The following is a 21,000-nucleotide window of genomic DNA, read 5'->3' as shown; positions in this document are numbered from 1 at the left end:
ATGGCTGCCGTGCCGGCAGGTGGCCGTACAGCCAGGAAAAAGTTGTCGTTAAAGAGCGGATCTCGGGCAGAATCGTCCAGGAAGGAAGGTAAGTTTTTTTTTCTCTCATGCATGTTTTCATTAGTTTTAAGAGTGGGGAAGTGTGTGTTATGTGGATCTGAGAAGTTTTAATTTTTTTTTTCTAGCATGGAGGCAGTCTCCTGTCGGGAATTCCCGAGGATGAATGTGCAACACCACTTTTTAAGCACTGCTCTCTCATCTTTGAGCTTAAAAAGTGAATTTAGGACTTTGAGGCTGCGACTAATGTGTGCACTCAAAAACGGTGGTAGCAAATTTCGACCCCTAAGAGTAGCATTCTCATTTGGCTAGCTTAAATGCTACTGATGCAGTCTAGGAAATTATACACGCTGCACATGATTTAAGTGGAGGATTCCCCTTATCCTTGCACTGTCACTGCTCTGGACATGTTCAGATCCAGGCTTTTGGGAGAGTAGATGATCTTCAAATAAAAACTTAACGATGGTATTGAAAGGCACAAAATATAACCATGTTATGAAATATGTAACTTTTTGTATTTTTGTTGTAAAACTTTATTTTGGGCAAAGAATTTTCAGTTGCTGAGGGGGAAAAAAAACTGGGGGGAATTAATTTCAGAGTGCACTTTAAATGATTTGATTTATCAAACTGATGGTGAAATGTTTCCATAATTAGGTAAAGTTTTGCTATTACAAATGATCATTTATGGATTTTTAATGTCAATCATTGATGGAAAAATTGTCTTTTCACTTAAGCAGCCCCCCTGAGTCGAGGATGACTTGCTTCCACACTAAAATGAGTTCTAAGGTGACTGATGAGACCAATGTGGGATCTACAATCTCTGTCACAGGTGGGGCAGATGTTGGTTGGAGGGACGGGTAGGTTCTTCCGCTGTTTATACTTGGCTTCTGCATGCTCTCGGCGAAAAGACTTGAAGTGTCATGAGAATAGAAGAAATAGGAGCAGGAGTAGGCCATATTGCCCCTGGAGCTCCTCCACCATTTAATACGATCATGGCTGATCCGATTCAGGGACTCCGGTCCACTTCCCTGCCCGCTCCCCACAACCCGTTCTTCCCTTATCGGTTAAGAAAATGTCTATCTCAAATTTATTCAACGACCCAACTTCCACAGCTCTGAGGCAGCGAATTCCACAGATTTACAACCCTCCTGAAAAAAGAAATTCCTCCTCATCTCAGTTTTAAATAGGCGGCCCCTTTATTCTGAGACTATGCCCCCGAGTTCAAGTCTCCTCTATCAGTGGAAACATCTTCTCTGCACCCACCTTGTCAAGCCCCCTCATAATCTTATACGTTTCAATAAGATCATCTCTCATTCTTCTGAATTCCAATGAGTAGCGGCTCAACCTTTCCTCTTAAGTCAACCCCCTCATCTCCGGAATCAACCGAGTGAACCTTCTCTGAACTGCCTCCAAAGCAAGTGTATCCTTTCTTAAATATGGAAACCAAAACTGTACGCAGTATTCTAGGTGTGGCCTCACCAGTAACCTATAACTGTAGCAAGATTTCCCTGCTTTTATACTCCAGCACCATTGCAATAAAGGCCAAGATTCCATTGGCCTTCCTGATCACTTGTTGTACTTCCATACTAACCTTTTGTGTTTCATGCCCCAGGTCCCGCTGTACTGCAGCACCTCGCAATTTTTCTCCATTTAAATAATAACTTGCTCTGATTTTTTTTTTTCTGCCAAAGTGCAAAACCTCACACTGTTTTTTCTCCCATCTTTGTATCGTCAGCAAACTTGGCTACGTTACACTCGGTCCCTTCATCCAAGTCGTTAATATAGATTTTAAATACTTGGAGTCCCAGCACTGATCCCTGCGGCATTCTACTAGTTACTGATTGCCAACCCAAGAATGAACCATTTATCCCGACTCTCTGTTTTCTGTTAGTTAGCCAATCCTCTATCATGCTAATACCCCCAACCCCGTGAACTTTTATCTTGTGCAGTACCCTTTTATGTGGCACCTTGTGGAAGTCCAAATACACCACATACACTGGTTCCCCTTTATCCACCCTGTTTGTTACATCCTCAAAGAACTCCAGCAAATTTGTCAAACCTGACTTCCATGTCATAAATCCATGCTGACTGCCTGACTGAATTATGCTTTTCCAAATGTCCTGCTACTGCTGCTTTAATAATGGACTCCAACATTTTCCCAACCACAGATGTTAAGCTAGCTGGTCTATAATTTCCTGCTTTTTGTCTGCCTCCTTTTTTAAATAGGGGCATTACATTTGCAGTTTTCCAATCTGGGACCTCCCCAGAGTCCAGGGAATTTTGATAAATTACAACAATGCATCCACTATCCTTGCCATCAGGTCCAGAGGATTTATCCGCCTTTAGTCCTATTATCTTACTGAGTACCACCTCCTTAGTGATTGTACTAAGTTCGTCCCCCGCTATAGCCCCTTGACTATCCACTCACTGTTGGGTTATTTTTAGTGTCCTCTACCGTTAAGACTGATGCAAAATATTTATTCAGAATTTCTGCCATCTCCATGTTCCCCATCATTAATTCCCCGGTCTCGTCCTCTAAGGGATCAACATTTACTTTAGCCGCTCTTTTCCTTTTTATATACCTGTAGAAATTCTTACTATCTGTGTTTATATTTCGTGCTTGTTTACTTTCATAGTCTATCTTGACTTTCTCAAACATTTTGTGTCATTCTTTGCTGGCTTTTAAAAGCTTCCCAATCTTCTGTCCTTCCACTAATTTGTATGTCCTTTGTCGGTGCCTTCCCGGATGCCTCTCCTCCACCTTGAGCGGTCTTGGGCCAGGGATTTCCAAGGGGTCGGTAGGGATGTTACATTTTTTTCAAGGAGGCTTTGAAGGTGTCCTTGAAGCATTTTCTCTGCCCTCCTGGAACTCGCCTGCCGTGATGTAGCTCGGAGTAGAGTGCTTGTTTCGGGAGTCTAGTATCGGGCTTTGGGACAATGTGGTCCGTCCATTGGAGCTGATCGAGCGTGGTCAGTGCCTCGATGCTGGGGATGTTGGTTTGAGAAAGAACGCTAATGCTGTGCCTATCCTGCCAATGAATTTGCAGGATTTTTCAGAGGCAGCGTTGGTGGGACTTCTCCCGTGCTTTGCAGTGCTTATTGTGTGTAGTCCATGTCTCTCAAGAATATAGGAGAGCGAGTATCACTGCTGCTCTCTAGACCATGAGTCTGATGCTGGGTTTGAGATCCTGGTCTTCGAACACTTTTCCTCAGGTGGTCGAAGGCTGCACTGGCACTCTCAAGACGGTGTTGGACTTCGTCATCGATGTCTGTCCTTGCTGATAGTAGGCTCCCAAGGTATGGGAAGTGGTTCACATTGTCCAATGGATCTTGATAATCGGGGAGCAGTACTGTGTGGCAAGGCAGATTGGTAGAGAACCTTTGTCTTACTGATGTTTAATGTAAGGCCCAGACTCGTACGCTTCAGTGAAGGTGTCAATGATGGTTTGGAGTTTGGACTCTTGAGCGTGCACAAACGCAAGCGTCATCTGCATATTGTAATTCAGTGACCAAGGTTGGAACAACCTTGGATCTGGACTGGAGGCGTCGGAGGTTGTACAATTTCCTGCATGTCCTGTAGGTTAACTCCACTCTAGCGGGGAGCTTGTTAAAGGTGAGATGAAGCATTGCAACTAGGAAGATTGAGAAGAGCATTGGTGCAATGACAAAGCCTTGCTTGACCCCGGTCGACACTTGTATTGCGTCTGTAGTGGATCCGTTGGTAATAATTAAATGCAATCGAGGAAATTATACACACTGCACATGATTTGAGTGAAGGATTCCCTGCTCTGGACAAAAGTCCAAATCCAGGATTTTGGGAGAGTACGTAATCTTAAAATATAAACTTGAACGATGGTACTAAAAGGCACAAAAATTTAACCATGTTATTGTGAAATATGTAATTTTCTGTATTTTTGTTTAAAACCTTATTTTGGACAAATAACTTTCAGTTACTGAGGGGAAAAAAATTGGGAGAATAAATTTCAGAATGTATTTTGAGTGATTGATTCATAATTGGGTTAAGTTTTGCTATTACGAATGATCATTTATGGATTTTCAATGTCAACTGTTGATGGAAAAATTGTGACACAGGAAGAAAGGAAGGTTTGCAGACAGGAAGTGTGCACCACATCCAAGAATTTTAATGGTCTTAATACACCTGAGATCCTGCTCTATTTATCTTTGTGGTTGCCATTCAAACCTTTCATCATTTAGCAGAACATCCTTTGGTGTTGGACAATAACATTTACCCTCCTTTCAAATTTCTTAGTATCTGTGTTCTCAAAGACTACATTTTGCTGATACTGCAGTGAGATCCAAGTACTCATCCAGTCATCAAGCATCCTGGCCTGATTCGGTACACTGGTTAGAATATGCCAGGGTAAACCTGTAATGTACCTGTAAAACTTGTCGTCTACTTTCATCGAGGTCAAGAAATTGTGACCTATTCCTTACATTTTACCTCTCTGTTCGCTTCCCCCCCCTTCATCATCTCCCCCCCCCCCCTTCATCATCTTCCCCCCCCCCTTCATCATCTTCCCCCCCCTTCATCATCTTCCCCCCCCTCTTCATCATCTTCCCCCCCCTCTTCATCATCTTCCCCCCCCCTCTTCATCATCTTCCCCCCCCCTCTTCATCATCTTCCCCCCCCCTCTTCATCATCTTCCCCCCCCTCTTCATCATCTTCCCCCCCCTCTTCATCACCTTCCCCCCCCCTCTTCATCATCTTCCCCCCCCCTCTTCATCATCTTCCCCCCCCCTCTTCATCATCTTCCCCCCCCTCTTCATCATCTTCCCCCCCCCTCTTCATGATCTTCCCCCCCCTCTTCATGATCTTCCCCCCCCCTCTTCATGATCTTCCCCCCCCCTCTTCATCATCTTCCCCCCCCCCTCTTCATCATCTCCCCCCCCCTCTTCATCATCTTCCCCCCCCTCTTCATCATCTTCCCCCCTCTTCATCATCTTCCCCCCCTCTTCATCATCTTCCCCCCCTCTTCATCATCTTCCCCCCCTCTTCATCATCTTCCCCCCCTCTTCATCATCTTCCCACCCCTCTTCATCATCTTCCCCCCCTCTTCATCATCTTCCCCCCCTCTTCATCATCTTCCCCCCCCCTTCATCATCTTCCCCCCCCTCTTCATCATCATCCCCCCCCCTCTTCATCATCTTCCCCCCCTCTTCATCATCTTCCCCCCCCTCTTCTTCATCATCTTCCCCCCCCTCTTCTTCATCATCTTCCCCCCCCTCTTCTTCATCATCTTCCCCCCCCTCTTCTTCATCATCTTCCCCCCCTCTTCTTCATCATCTTCCCCCCCTCTTCTTCATCATCTTCCCCCCCCTCTTCTTCATCATCTTCCCCCCCCTCTTCTTCATCATCTTCCCCCCCCTCTTCTTCATCATCTTCCCCCCCCCTCTTCATCATCTCCCCGCTGTCAGCCCTGCATGCCCCCTCCCCCCTCTCTTGGGAGACTGATTCCCAGGATGGCAGGACTGACATATGAAGAAAGACTGGATCGACCAGGCTTTTTATTCACTTGAATTTAGAAGAATGAGAGGAGACTTATAGAAACATATAAAATTCTGTCGGGATTGGACAGGTGAGATGCAGGAAAAATGTTCCCGATGTTTGGGAAGTCCAAAACCAGGGGTCACAGCCTAAGGATAAGGAGTAAGCCATTTAGGTCCGAGATGAGGAGAAACTTCTTCACTCAGAGTTGTGAACTTGTGAAATTCTCTACCACAGAAAGTTGTTGAGGCCAATTCGTTAGATATATTCAAAAGGGAGTTGTGAGCCTTATGGCTAAAGGGATCAAGGGGAATGGAGAGAAAGCAGGAATGGGGTACTGAAGTTGCATGATCAGCCATGACATTGAATGGTGGTGCAGGCTCGAATGGCCTACTCCTGCACCTATTTTCTATGTTGCCCCCCCCACCCACTCTTTCTCCCCCCCCACTCTCTTTCTCCCCCTCCTCCCCCCCCACTCTCTTGCTCCCCCCTTCCCCCTCCTCTTCCCCCCCCACTCTCTTTCTCCCCCACTCTCTTTCTCCCCCTCCTTCCCCCCACTCTCTTTCTCCCCCTCCTTCCCCCCACTCTCTTTCTCCCCCCCCACTCTCTTTCTCCCCCCCTCCCCCCCACTCTCTTCTCTTCCCCCCCCCCCTCTCTTCTCTTCCCCCCCCCCCCCACTCTCTTCTCTTCCCCCCCCCCACTCTCTTCTCTTCCCCCCCCCCCACTCTCTTCTCTTCCCCCCCCCCCACTCTCTTCTCTTCCCCCCCCCCCACTCTCTTCTCTTCCCCCCCCCACTCTCTTCTCTTCCCCCCTCCACTCTCTTCTCTTCACCCTCCCCACTCTCTTCTCTTCCCCCCCCCCACTCTCTTCTCTTCCCCCCCCCACTCTCTTCTCTTCCCCCCCCCCACTCTCTTCTCTTCCCCCCCCCCCCACTCTCTTCTCTTTCCCCCCCCACTCTCTTCTCCTCCCCACCCCCCCCACTCTCTTCTCTTTCCCCCCCCCCACTCTCTTCTCTTTCCCCCCCCCCCACTCTCTTCTCTTTCCCCCCCCCCCACTCTCTTCTCTTTCCCCCCCCCCACTCTCTTCTCTTTCCCCCCCCCCCACTCTCTTCTCTTTCCCCCCCCCCACTCTCTTCTCTTTCCCCCCCCCCACTCTCTTCTCTTTCCCCCCCCCCCACTCTCTTCTCTTCCCCCCCCCCCCCACTCTCTTCTCTTCCCCCCCCCCCACTCTCTTCTCTTCCCCCCCCCCCACTCTCTTCTCTTCCCCCCCCCACTCTCTTCTCTTCCCCCCCCCCACTCTCTTCTCTTTCCCCCCCCACTCTCTTCTCTTTCCCCCCCCACTCTCTTCTCTTTCCCCCCCCCCACTCTCTTCTCTTTCCCCCCCCACTCTCTTCTCCTCCCCACCCCCCCCACTCTCTTCTCCTCCCCACCCCCCCCACTCTCCCCACTTACACTCTTTCCGCCCCGCCCCTTCGGTGGAAGTTAGTTATGGACAGCAGAGTTTTGGATCAGCTCACGTTTATGGAGGGTGTAAGGTGGGAGACTGGCCAGGAGAGCATCGGAATTGTTAAGTTTGGCGATAACAAAAGGAGGGATGATGGTTTTAGCAGCAGATGGGCTGAGGCAGTGACAGAGACGGGTGATATTACAGAGGTGGATGTAACAGTGAAGGAGAGGACATGGGGCCGGAAGCTCAGCTCGGGGTCCAGTATGTAGCTAAGGTGGCGAACAGAATGGTTTAGCCTCGGGTAGTTGCCAAGGAGGGGGATGTAATCGGTGGTTAGAAAATGGAGACAGTGGAATGTTGTTGGTCTTCCCAGTGTTTAATTGGAAGAAATTTTTGCTCATCCAGTACTGGATGTCTGACAAGCAGCCTGACAACACAGATATTTGGTGGTGGTGGTGAAGCAGAGCTGGGTGTTGTTAGCATGCATGTGGAAATTGATGATGTGTTTTTGGATGATGTCGCTGAGGGGCAGCATATCGATGAGAAATAGGCGGAGGCCAAGGATAGATCTGTTGTGTCTTCAAAAATAAGGGAGTGGGAAGAGAAGCCAGAGCAGGAGATTCTCTGGCTATGACTGGATAGATAAGAATGAAACAGGATGGCCCCACTCGACTGGACAACGGAGGTGAGGCTTTGGAGAAGGATGATGTGGTCAACTGTGCCAAAGGCTGCAGACAGTCAAGAAGGTTGAGAAGAGATGGTGCACCATGGTCACTGTCACATAGGATGTCATTTGTGACTTGGGTTTGGGCCGTTTCAGTGCTGTGGCAGGAGTGGAAACCTGATTGGAGAGGTTCTAACTTGGAGTTATGGGAAAGATGGGTATGGATTTGGGAGGCGACAACACGTTCAAGGACTTTTGGAGAGGTAAGTGAGGTTGGAGTTGGGGGTATTCATCTGCAAGGACGAGAGTGGTCAACGGAGGGTTTCTGAAATGCAGAAACAGATGTAATAGGGATAACGGAAACGCGGTTGAAGTGTGTGTAGAATTGGCAGTTAAATATTATAGGATATATATATATATATATATATATATATAAAAAAAAAAGATAGGGAAGGGGGAGTGATGTAGCTGTGTTAATCAGAAATAACTGGCAGTAACAACAAAGGACATAACTAAGAGATAGAAACAGAATCCATATGGATTGAGATAAAGGATAGGAAGGAATTAGTCAAACTATTAGGATATACGATCGTCCACCAAATGGTGGAAAGGAAGCAGAGGGAGAAATATGTCAGCAAATCTATGAAATAAGTGAACAATACAATCATAATCATGGGGGATTTCAACTACCTCAAAATAAACTGGCAGGGAGAAGGAATGAAAGGGGGAGCATGGGATGGAGTTGTTCGTGTGTATAAGACTCATTTCTGACCCAGTTCTCAACAAGGTAGGAAGTACTGCTGGACTTAGTAATGGGAAATGAACAGAATCAGATAAGAGAAGTGAGCATGAGAAACATCTGGGGAGTAGTGATCTCAATATACAAAGTTTTATGATGATTGAGAGATATATAGATAGTACAAAGACTGAAATAATAGATTCGGAGAATGAGGGGGGAGGTAAACCAGAGAAAAATATTGAGGCGGAACAACAGTATACAATAATGAAAGGAGAGATAGAGTTCAGGATCCATTTATTTAATTAAAAAGAAGTGCACACTAACCAAGAATGAGACACCATGGATGAATAAAGAGATGATAAAATTGAATCTCTGAAGAAAAAGGCACTACGCAAAGTAAAACGATAAAGGAGAGGGTGGCGAAAGGGAATATGATGAGCGTAGGAAGGAGGTACAAAAGACAATTAAGAAAAAAAGGAAATACTAAAGGAAAATCTACAAGAATATAAAAGAAATAGTAAAGTATTCTATCCCTGCTCGTCTCAGCATACAGTAACATTAAAGGCTAAAAGTAGCAACGCAAGTTGATAAAGCCATAAAGACTGCAAACAAAGTACTGGGGTTCTAGAGGAATAGAATACAAAAGCAGGGAATTAACATTAAATTTATATAAAACCAGAAAAGATTTACAAGGATATTAACAGAATTGAGAGAATGCAACTATCACAAAAGATTGAGCAGGCTGAGGCTCTTTTCTCATGACAGCATTGAATAGGTCTTTAAAATGATGACTGGGTTTGTTCGGGTAGATGTGGAGAAACTGGTTCCACAAAGGGACATAAATATAAGATAACCACTCGCCGATCAAATGAAGAATTTAGGAGGAATTTCTTCACGCAGTGGTGAAAATGTGGAGTAATGCAGATAGCATTGGCACATATATAAGGGAGGCTTGATGCATACATGAGGGAGAAGGGAGTTGAGAGATATGTTGGAAGAGGTCATTAGAGTCGGAGGAGGCTTGTGTGGAGTTTAAACACTGGCATAGATCAGATGGGCCAAATGGCCTGTTATTATGCTGTAAATTCCATGTAAGATTTCAGTCATCTAAACCCTATGTTCTAGAATGTCCTTCCTAAACCAGATTTGCCCCTCCACCCCTCTCTCCTCCTTTAAGACCTGCCTTTCAACCCATCTCTGACCATGCTTTTTGGTCACCCATCCTAATATCTTCTATGGCTCAGTATTGCTTTTTGTCTGATTTAAGTTTCTGCAAAACATTTTGGGATATTTTTCTTCATTAAAGGCACTCTATAAATGCAAGTTGAGATTCATTTTGTGCTCCTGAAGGAGGGCATTGTGTATAGTATATCAAGGAAAACAACGAATACTGGGACACATGGTTAGGTTTGATGAGAGAAAACTAATAAAGGTACTGCACAATTTTGTTCTGTTCTGAACATCCAAAGATGAGCCAGACTTTTACTTCAGTGTATTTCAGAGCGCCATCTTATCGTTTAGTGATGCCACAAGATTGCAGTGATAAGTTGTGAAAATTTACAGAACCCACATTCAGCTTGGACTTGGTACCACCAAAAATTATCGGGGAGCTGAAATAGCTGACGGAGGAAAGGCAAACAGCAATGTTTCTTCACCTAACTCTTTCTGACCCACAAGTTTTCATAATTTCTTACATTTAATTAGAATTTATTGATTGTGGGTCAGAAAAGTTTTTATACTTCACAATTTTTTTTACAATTATTTGTTTACATGTTGCTTCTTAGACAGACAGACAGACCGAAAAGTGCCACCTTTAATTTTATGTAACTCATGTTACAATTTAACTAAATGAATAATGTTTGGTTTAAATTCAAGTCTTCCAGTAGTACAGAGGTACGAGTAACTTTAATGTTGGTAATTGTGATTTTGTAGCTTGACTTATTTAAATATGCATTTACACTGCAAGTTTATCATTTAGTGCTAAATGATTTAATCTTCGTGCTGATAAACTGGCAGCATAACCTGGAGTCAAGGGCGGATTTAATTCCAGAGGGATGTGGAGAAAGACACTCTGAAAAGGGCAGTCTTGCACTGATTCCATTTAACACCACATGGAGTGTAAATCCAGTGCAGCATTAAATCTGGTTTGCAAAGTCCTTTTGGGCTGAGGGCTGTTGGACCTCCCGGACACTTTGTAAACTACAAGAACAGTCTGATTGTGTTCATATCCTTAAGTTTGACCATCAAACAAAGTTGTTGTGTGTTTTGGACTATTTATTAAACTATTTGATCTTGTGCAGTCAAAATTTAATCAAACAGTCACATAACTAATTCTTAAAAACACCTTTTGTTAATGATAGCTGGTCCATAGTCTCTGTAATCATTACTGGTGACCCACATATTCTTAAATGCTGTCAAGCTAGTTAAAATTGAGGCACCCATCCAAACAGAATAATTTCTGTTTGGTGGTGCAATTACTTTAAATGGTAATCCATTGGGAACTTGGAGCTTAATCTCCTTCAGCAATCTTTCTTCCAGACCTGGGAATAGAGTGGAACCACCAGATAGTAATATATTGCTAAATAGATCTCTCCTCAAGCTTCTATCACATTTTAAAATACTGTTGTAGATCAATTTATGAATTCCAGGTTCCTCCAAACCTGTGTTGCCTGTTGTGAAAAGTAGTTCTGGCGCTTTATAGAGTTCCTTTTGGATTGTGATCAGACTCCCATCAGGGAGTGTATACTCCTGTTGAATGTCGTCCGTATGCATTTTGTTCTCCAGCTTAGGATCGAGAGCAACATAGCACAATGTTTCCTTGATGTTCTCGAAAGTCTCCTTAAGGATTGTATTTGGGATATTGCGTCCACTTTCCAATAGGAGTTTCCTGATATATTCAGTGATATCATTGCCAGCCAATTTAAGTCTTTTGACAGCATCGGGCAGGTAGTAGCCTTCATAGATGGGTACAGCATCAGTTAATCCAAAGCCACTGTCTAGGACTATTCCCCTGGTGCGTCCTGATGCATAGAGTGCCAAAGTTGCAGGAATAGCCACATATATAGCTGGCACATTAAAACATTCAAACATGATTTCTGTCATCTTTTCTCTGTTCATGAAAGAAGTCAGTGGAGCAGTAGTCATCAAAACCGGCCTCTCTCTTGATTTGATATGTAGTTCAGATGCATAAATGTGCTTCCAGAGCTTCTCCAAATGCTCCCAAGAGGTTACTATGCCACGTTCAATCGGGTACTTTAAGGACACACTGCCTCTTTTAGCTTGAGCCTTTTTTCCAAAATAAATTTCTGTTTGGCATGCTTCATGCATGTTCCCCTTGACTTTGAAGGTACCTACAATGGATGGTATTGTTACTGTTGGGAAGCTGTCACCAGCTAACCCGCATTTGCAGAACCCAGAACCATTATCTATGATTACATCGGTAATGTCCATCATTTGATGTGCAGCGAATCTTGTCACTTTGAACAACAGGTCTTACAGTGGATAACTTGCCTCTTCTGGACAAGCAAGCACACTAATTGCAACTAGAGCCGAGGACCTTAAACAGCATAGATCATTGCCATCAGATGACTCGACAATAGGTAGCTATGTGACCAGTGAAAAGAGCCACTTCATAATAACTGACCTTTCAGTGACCTATGACTCATTGCTACATATATCAAGACAGATTAGCAGTTTTCATTCGATATAAGAGAAAAAAAAATGTATATGTAAGCTACCAAGTTCTGATTCTTATGGAGGTGGAAACTCCAGTGTGATGCTGTGGACTCGTCATGAATTATCAGGCTAAGTTGAAAATCATCAATCTTCAGCTAGAAACTAGGTAGCTTAGTGGATCAGATTTATTGCCCTTCCACTTGGGATTTGGATTTGAATTCAACCCCGGAGGCAAAATGTGCAGTCTAATTTCAGTTTATATTACAGCACATTTGCAGCATAAAACTTACAGTATTTATCAGAGAGCCTGTAATATAATGGGGAAATGAAACTGTTAAAATGATGTGGTGGACTGAGGTTTTAGATGAAGCATTATTGTATAGGTAATGTAAATGGAGCTTATAATGTAAATGTAGATTCTTTTCTCTCAATCTGGTTCAGTAAAATTACTGAGTCGAATACCTCTTGTGCTTTGAACAAAGCAGTCTTTATTTTACCGGCCGGCAAGACTTATCAGACAGAGGATATACATTCTCGGTCGAGCGTACACACTCCCTACGGATAAGTGAAGTTACATCGTAAAGCGACAACAGTTATACATTCTCGGCAAAAGATAACAAGATAGGGCTAGAGTGACATCCTAGTTCAACCTATCTCTTTTGGTCCCTCTTTCCCTTTGTCCACTCATAAGCCGACCTAAGTATGGTCTGATTTTAAACAAAGACCTTCTGTTAATGTTTCAGGTTAATAACATGATTTAATAAGACCTTGAGGTTTTTCTGCAAGCTGTGGGTTTTGTTTCAATATGTGTTAGTGTTGTAACATTTCGCAGTCTCGAGTCCGAGATGTCATGGCTATTCCTCCATGAATTCTTTGTTAGCTTATACTGTCCCGATACAATTCCCACGTTCTCAACTTCAATGTCTCTATACATTTTAAACATTCACATTCCCCCCTTTTATCATTCCATGATAACACTTAGGATCATTCCAGGAGTAAAATGTATAGGGAATGTGAACACACTTAATATCCAGAAAAGTTCCCATTTTGCGCATAAACATAAGACATGTAGCTCTCGTCTCTGTCTCCCCTCCCATGCGCCGAAACTGTCATATATTAACACTATTATACAGACTGTGGCATACAGACAGTTTCATCTTATGGCTCAGGATTTAGATAAATAGTCCAATTATTTTGCTGATTAAAAGAGTTCAGTTTTCCCGTCTCTCTCTTCTCAGGTCACCGTCGGTGTAGCTGGCTGTCTATCACTACGGGTAAAAGTTCAAACTGGTCCACGTTCCAATTAGGATGCCAACGGCCTTGTTCAGCTATGGAGAAGAGGAAGTCTGGAACAGAAACAGGAGTTAGAATAACCAGTAAAATAGGTTCGTTAGAGGGTGGTGAGCTTGCAGTGGTGCAGGTGAACCCAGGCACTTTTCCCCTCAACCTTGGCTGCAGTGGGGGTAGTGAGTAACACCTGAAAAGGCCCCTCCCATTGTGGCTCTAATCCCTTCCGAATCCATACTTCCCTGGTGCCACCAGGGACAATTCGGGTAAAACTGGGAGGTCGAGGTGAGCATCTTGAACCTGGTTGTGAACTAGTCGCAGAGCCTGAGTCAGAGAAAGAACATAGGTGGTCATCAGTCGAGCTGAGATCTCATATCTAGGAACAATTTCCCTCATTAACACCTTAACAACAGTGTAAGCCTTATTGTCCAGGTTAGGGTAGGCTTCAATCTATCTGCTAAACACATCTACTATTACTAACACATATTTGTAACACTGAACTTTTTGCAACTCAATGTAGTCCAACTGAAATGTTTCAAAGGGACCTTCGGGTAGGGGCGTTTTACCCCAATCACAGGGGACTCCCTTCCCTGGATTATGTTGCTGGCCAACCAGGCAACGACTACTGATCTGGGTGAGCGCCTGGAGTCTAGGGTGCCACCAAGTAGCCAAAAGTGTGTCACTCGTGGTCCTTGCTCCACAATGAGTAGCAAAATGCATACATTCAATAACCCATAGAGCCAACTTGTCAGACATGCAAGTCTGTTCCGCGGGAGTGGTCCAGAGTTTAGAAACATTGTCATAAGTACATGCATAATATTTCCACAACAGTTTATCTTTTTCAGGAGCGTCCTCCTGTGCTTTTATAACATCTTGGATGGTTGGCATTGGTTTTTCCGAGGCTAACTTATCCTTCGCAGGATTTTTAGTCTGACTCATAATTTTGGGCACTACCATCTGTTGGTCACGAGAGGCCTGTTTGGCCTCTTGGTCAGGACAACGATTCCCTATATCAACCAGAGAACTTCCGGTAGTGTGGGCGGTACATTTGACACTGGCAATGCGTTTGGGGAACATGAGGGCTTGCAACAAATCAGATACTAGCTGTTTATGAGATATCTCATTCCCTTGTGAGGTTAGGAATCCCCTATTTTTCCATAATTGTCCGAAATCATGGGCCACCCCAAAGGCATACCTAGAGTCGGTATAGATATTAACTTTGAGATCTTTGGCCAAGATACAGGCTCGGGTGAGGGCGAATAGTTCAGCTTGTTGAGCAGAATAGGCGGTTTCAAAAGCGGCAGATTCCAAGACCTGATTCTCCTGGTTTACTATGGCGTATCCTGAGATTCGTGTATCTTCTGGATTAATAGAAGTACTTCCGTCAACATACATGACTGGGTTCTTCCTCATCTTGGGGTGGCTCAGTAAGAAAACAGGCCGGATTAATTGCAGTACAGTGCCGAAAGGTCAGTTTAGGATTGCCTGTGATTTCAGTGGGTTCTGTCGGATAGAAGGCCAGTCCACATTGCCCTGCACTGGGATCTCAATCGGATCAATGGGAGTATAACCCATTTGGGAGGGGTCCTCTGCCCACACATGAGGATCCACATAGTCAGGTATGTCCGAGCCAGTATGATGCTGTAGAGTCGTTAAGACCTTCTCGGGGTCCCCATAAAATTGGACTGTTCGGCCATGTTTTACGATTTGCACATCCCGGCTGGTAGGGTCAGCCTCATCTATGACCTTGCGTACCATAACTCCCAAATCTTTAGCATGGTGAGGGGCTAATACTTCACGAGCAATATGCGGTGCCATTGTTAGGGGCTGTTTCCACAGATTCTTATCCACTTCCACAAAATCTGCCTCTCTTTCCAGTCCAGTCACTTTAGCCCTTAATAGAATTCCCTTCACTTCCCCTTCGTGATCCTGATAAAAGTTCTGCAGGTCCTGATTCTTTCCATTGGGATCGTATGCTAGGGTCACGTGATGGGGTGCCTGCGGCAGGTCCAGAGACCACCACTGAGGGGTTCTAGTGGTATAATACTGCCGCTTAAGGGTTTCCTGTTTTACAATAATCCCATCATCTCCACACTCTAAATGCAACTGGAATTTGCAGAGGAGGTCTCTAGCCATCAAGTTACAATCCAGATTGGTTGTGATAACAACTCGATGTTCCACCGATTCTTCCTGGTAACCCATTTTAACCGGTTCTGACACTGGGAATGTCGAGATTTGTCCCAGGAATCCTGAAAGTTCCTGTGTTTCAGTAGAGGCAGGGAGTTTAAGCTTTGATTGTACAGAAGACATGAAGGCTCCCGTATCTATCAAAAAGGGTTGCCACTCATTCAGAATGGGTTCGTCGTCCGGGGAGGATCCCTGCACAATCAAGCTGCGTAGTCAATCGGGGGACAATTGACCAAAAGGGGTTGTTCTGGGAGAAGTTAGTGTAAGATCCTCCTCTCCCCCCTTGCCCCCCTCCTCTTCCTCCTTTTCCTTTTCCATGCTGACGGTAGGGGCAATTTTTATTCCAATGTCCTTCCTGCCCACAATTAAAACAGTCAATTCCTCTTATCCAGTCCCGGCCTCTTCCCATACCATGCCGGGGACAATAGGGAGGTTTATTAGCAGGGCTCGGGCCGTTTGGTTGTTTAGTATAATAGTATCCTTGCTTATCCATCCAATCCTGTATGCAACACTGTGGTTCTATTGATCCTTCCTCCCGAGATGGCTCTTCCTTTCTAGTCACGTATTCAGTCTTGACCCGGGTTGGGGGCGCACCTCCACCCTCCCCTTTCTTTTCCTGCCAATAATATCTAACTGCCCTTTCCATTTGTCCGGATAGCGTGAGCAATCAAATAGTTGTTCGAAGATCTATAGTGGGTGGTCTGCAACTTGTTGTGCATCAGGGTTTGGCATTTGTCTGACAGGGAATTGGTGTCGGGACTTTGGGATTTTGGAAATCATTTCTAGGTCGGAGGATGTTTCGGAGCTGTCTGGCTGCTTGACAGTTCTGCGTCTCGATCGGCAGGGGTGTTTGCTATGTCTTTCACAACTTGGACTGGTAGATTGACTAGAAGATTTACGGGACTGTCTGTGAAAGATATAGTTCTGCCCTTTTGAGTGTGAGATCTGGTCCTTTCGGCTATATTGCTTGTGAACTGGGGATCCGAATCACTATCAGAGGATGAGGAGTCAGTTTGGGTTTGTTGCTTTGGTGGTATGGGGTTATTTTTAACTCCTCTTCGAACAACTATTTGAGTGTAAGGTGGAGGGTGTTGGGAAGAGGACTGGAGCAAGAGGCCAGGGGGTTCGGGAGGCGCCGTTGGGCGCTGAGTCAGTGACCACTCATCAATTTCATCATCAGCCTCGGTTAAAACAAAGCCAGCCATTTTACTATATAGTCGGTCAATACCTTTCTCAGAGGTCCCAGAGGATCTCTTAGTAAGTTTCTCGTGCGCACATTCTTTTTTTTTTAAGACGTCTACAGTTTTAACGTGTGTTCCCTCTGCCAATGAAAGTCCTAATTTAATAGCATTTATTTGCCAACTTGACAGAAGTGATGCATCTTTTAATTTTTTTTTGACAATCCCTGTGTTTTTTTTTTACTACCTCTTCGCTTCTAGTGCCACCTAGAGGCTATTGATCATCTCCCAATAATTTGTTCAGGGCTCCTGATAATTTTCTAAAGTCTTCAGCTCTTTCAGGGAATTCTTCACATAACTTTTGTAGCGGACTATCCGCATCCGTTGTTTTATCCAACTGATTACCCATTAGCGTGTCATTACGCGTTCACGTAGTCGTGCGATTTAAACAAACTTAAAACGAACAGACTTTACTGAAAAACAGACTTAACAAACTTACTAATCTAACACAAAGCCGCGTCACCCCCGCGGCTCACGTCTCCACGCGATTCCACCTAAACCAGCTTAACAAACTTAACACAAAGCCGCGTCGCCCCGCGTCAATCAAACAAAGAGCTGTAACTGGTTTTATCCTCAAATTTGTCTTGAATTTAACTTGCAATACAGTCATCATTCACTCGTAGTACTTCAGAAGTGCTCATAGATTGAAGTATAGAGTTAGTAAACACAGTTAAGTTGTAGAAAAGCAGGATGATTTGCAATTAGAATATTATATGATTCTACAACTTGACTGCTGCTTCCTTTCTCCTAGTTTATACATTTTTCTGCCTACCTTTTGGAACTTTGTATGTAAAATATTAAAAAGAAGCCTGTAGCACAGAATGTATAAACTATAGCTGAACTGTTGGTGTTATGAACGTAAAAGTACGAACTGCATAAATATCTCAGTAGGAAGGAAACTAAGGAATTAATTCAGCTCGTCTTTTGCAATCTCTAAGAAATTGCAAAGGAGTCTATTGAAAAGAGACATCGGTACAAAAAACATAATTTCCTCTTTTTTCTTGTAAAAAATCTTCCCCGCCTCAAAGGCATTAATTCCTTGCTGCAATACAATTCCACTGCTGCTGGTGACTTGTCCACATAGGCTTTATTCATGTAGACTAGTGAACGATTTGACTCTGATCCTGTCCTTGCCTTTTATCCAATTCCAGCAGGGATCAAATAGATTGTCATTGGGATCAGAAAGCACAGCTGATTTTCTTCCCTTTGCCCAGGGGCCCTAAGATCATTTATAGTGGGGCGACCTCTGCTCAAATGAGCTAACTTAACATAAACTAAGAATTGAAGTAAGTGAGTTTCTTAACCGATAAGGGGTATTGGGAGCAGGCAGGGAAGTGGACCAGAGTCCATGATCGGATCAGCCAAGATCGTATAAAATGGCGGAGCAGGATCAAGGGGCCGTATGGCCTACTTCTGCTCCTAATTTTTATGTTCTTATGACCTGTTGATTGATCTATGTTGGTCAGCAACATATTACTAATTGGACCATTACAGGTACGGGAGCCTCCACTTGTCAGCATTAAAGACTGGTGTGTATCAAAGCAGCTAAAATAGATCATTATTCATCCATTGAACATTGTGGATGAGTTACTTTTCTAGGTTGCTGTCAGGTATTAGAGGGAGAACACTGGTTTGGAAAGATTAACCTAGTTGCATTTATGATGTGACTAGTCAATTGACTGAGACTTTCGATTGCCTGAAAATCTGGCTTTTAAAGTCAGTGTTCAGCTAATTAAAATAGGGTTTCGAAGCGTGCCCTCAACCTTCAAAATGCTGGGTGGAAGCACAGGTATCCAGAAGGTTTAAAATTGAATTTTATAAGGGGGTGGTGGGAACCTGGTTAAATCAGGTAGACAAAAAGTAAACTGAAAATGTGTTCAACACAACACCAATACAAGGGAACAAAAGAGACATCAGGGTAAATTAAAGTAAAATTAGTACTTTTGGAGTTAATTAGGTGAAATATTTCTGACGTTTGAGTAGCTTTATTACTTTAATAGCATTTTTATCATCATGGTCCATCAGCTGATCAAAACTGGTTTGACGAATGGGAGTTTCCCCAGACCTCTTGGTCTGATACTCAAATAAGATCCTCGAATCAGCACATTGAATGCATCATTTGTACATTGCCTCTGAATGAAGTGAGAACTGTAACACACAACTGCAGAAGAAAAAAATCTATTATGCTATACTGTTATAAATGATGTCTAGAGTTCTAACACTTTAATTATGCTGGTTTGGTCTTGTTGCTTATGCTAATTTGTTAATACATTGTAATATGCCATAGATAATGTCAAGTTAGATTTTCTTATTAGTATGTTGTGCCAAGCTGAGGTGAGAAAGTGGTGATACTTGCCTGGATCTGCAATATATACTTTTCAAGAACAACTGGTTGTGATTTTTCCTCATACTTGGATTTTGACACCAAATATTAGTCACAATTCCATTAAAAAATATTTCACTCGACATTAATCCCCAAATATTTTTATACAGATTGGGACTTAATTATTTTAAACTTGAGTGGGCTGTAATTTGATATTGCACACAGGAAGTTTTGTCAGCCTGGATTGAAATTATATCTGTGCTTAGATTTAATATGTATAAGAAAAAAATATATACTTTTCTCTTCCCATCCCATTCTGTTCTAAGGTTTCTTTCTGATGTATAGGTGTCTGCCATATGCAGAATTCCATTGTTGTGTTTAAGAGTTTTCAAACCAAGATACTGAGACATAAACATGCATGCTGTTTCTGTTTGTCCGATTATGAAATGTGCACTTTCTGCAGGGGACCACAAAGCACTAGTTGACCGATTAGGGTCCCAATCAAGTATGTGCAGCTAGGACTACACTTCCCGTTAGGGTATTTGGTTTGCAGGGTTATTTTTGGGGAGTGGGGGGTGAGTGCGAAAGAATCTGTCCATAGAGACTGATCTACCCATCTCATTACTGAATTAATCAATAGTTCCCTGGAAAACTATGGACCTGCCTGGCTCAGCTATCAAATTACTGAACATATTAAGGGTTGACTTGGTTTCAAACCTCTATTGCCAGGCATGTTTTATTTTGGAGCCACCTTGACCCCAAAGCTATATAGAACATAGGAACAGAAGTGAGCCATTTGCCCCTTGAGCCCACTTACCTCGACTCGAAATGCCATTTCATTCATTATAGACCAAAAATCAATCCAGAAATTAAATGACTTGCATCGAGCATGCATTTGTACTTCATGGGAAAATTGTCCGTCACACTTGCACATGATTGGCTCAAATTTCCATCACCTGTTAATTATTGATTTCTCAAATGCCATGAAGTGCTGATCAAATTGCTCACATTTTTTTCTCAGCTGCTAATCAGGAACTAGCAACTCTCAAAATGAGCTAATAAAATGGCTCAAACTATTTTTTCAGGTTTCTTCAGTCATAGGATAAAAAATTATATAAGACACACACAAACTGAAATAATTTACAAAAAATATTTAAACATCTGCATAAAATTGCCCAAGAACTGTCAGATAGCCATACAATAAGTTTAACATGTGTGACTTCCTTCCACTCTTTCCCCCAAAATAATTTTAACTCACTGCAGATGTACAGATTCTTCCCCCGATTTCCTAAAGAAGTTTAGGTGGCCAAACTTGAATTGTTGTTACTCCTGTCCAGCACCTCTCGCTTGCTCCCCATGTTTAAAAATGTCTTTTTAGCTTTTTTATTGTCATCTTGATTTTTCTCATTTGGTTCCTGCTGCTTTTTGCTGCTACCCCATGCTGCATCAGTGCTCCTATCCTGTTCCTAACCCTCACTGATATTCAACCTGTGTTCCTTATTTAGTGGTAAGCACTACTAGATCTGCATTCGAGATCAGGTCTGTGTTGTGGACAGCTTTTAAGTCCCATATCCCACCATCTTCCAGACCTCATTTTCCCTCTGCTTCAAGATCTCCCCAGTGCTTCCAGAACCTATCTATGCACCCATGAGCACCAGCCTTCTTTTCTTCCCACATTGCTTAAGACCCCCTTCAGTGTTTTCGCTATCCATTCACCCCCACCCCTCATGCCCAGCTGCATTTCATTGCCAGTGGTCTCTCACCTCAGGCCAGCATCGAAGCACTGACCACACTCGGCCAGCTCCATTGCGCGGGCCACATTGTTTGCATGCCTGATACAAGATTCCCAAAGCAAGCGCTCTACTCGGAACTCCTACA

The 21,000-nt window shown here is 43.7% G+C and overlaps 2 protein-coding genes across 7 annotated transcripts in view; one reads left to right on the top strand and one right to left on the bottom strand.

Annotated features, from left to right (window-relative positions):
* Positions 1–21,000, top strand: part of kiaa0232 (KIAA0232 ortholog) — a 131,804-nt gene that overhangs the window by 24,515 nt on the left and 86,289 nt on the right. Inside the window, exon 1 of one of the 6 annotated variants that reach the window (XM_070872263.1) lies at positions 13,400–13,472. The exons of the other annotated variants lie outside the window; for them this stretch is intronic. The gene's annotated coding sequence lies outside the window, so the exon portion shown is untranslated. Of the gene's footprint in view, positions 1–13,399; positions 13,473–21,000 lie in introns of those variants that run through there. 6 annotated transcript variants of the gene reach the window in all.
* Positions 10,747–11,865, bottom strand: LOC139248944 (actin, cytoplasmic-like). The gene has a single exon (XM_070872258.1). It carries the CDS (start codon positions 11,863–11,865, stop codon positions 10,747–10,749), a length of 1,119 nt encoding a protein of 372 aa, XP_070728359.1.

The sequence above is a fragment of the Pristiophorus japonicus genome, chromosome 2, assembly GCF_044704955.1.
Source record: "Pristiophorus japonicus isolate sPriJap1 chromosome 2, sPriJap1.hap1, whole genome shotgun sequence".
NCBI lineage: Eukaryota > Metazoa > Chordata > Chondrichthyes > Pristiophoridae > Pristiophorus > Pristiophorus japonicus.
The sequence above is the reverse complement of the archived record's forward strand: the minus strand, read 5'-3'. Positions and strand labels throughout refer to the sequence as shown.

Excerpts from the sequence above, each read along its gene's own strand:
- LOC139248944 (XM_070872258.1), bottom strand. The coding sequence starts at position 11,865 with ATGATGGACATTACCGATGTAATCATAGATAATGGTTCTGGGTTCTGC.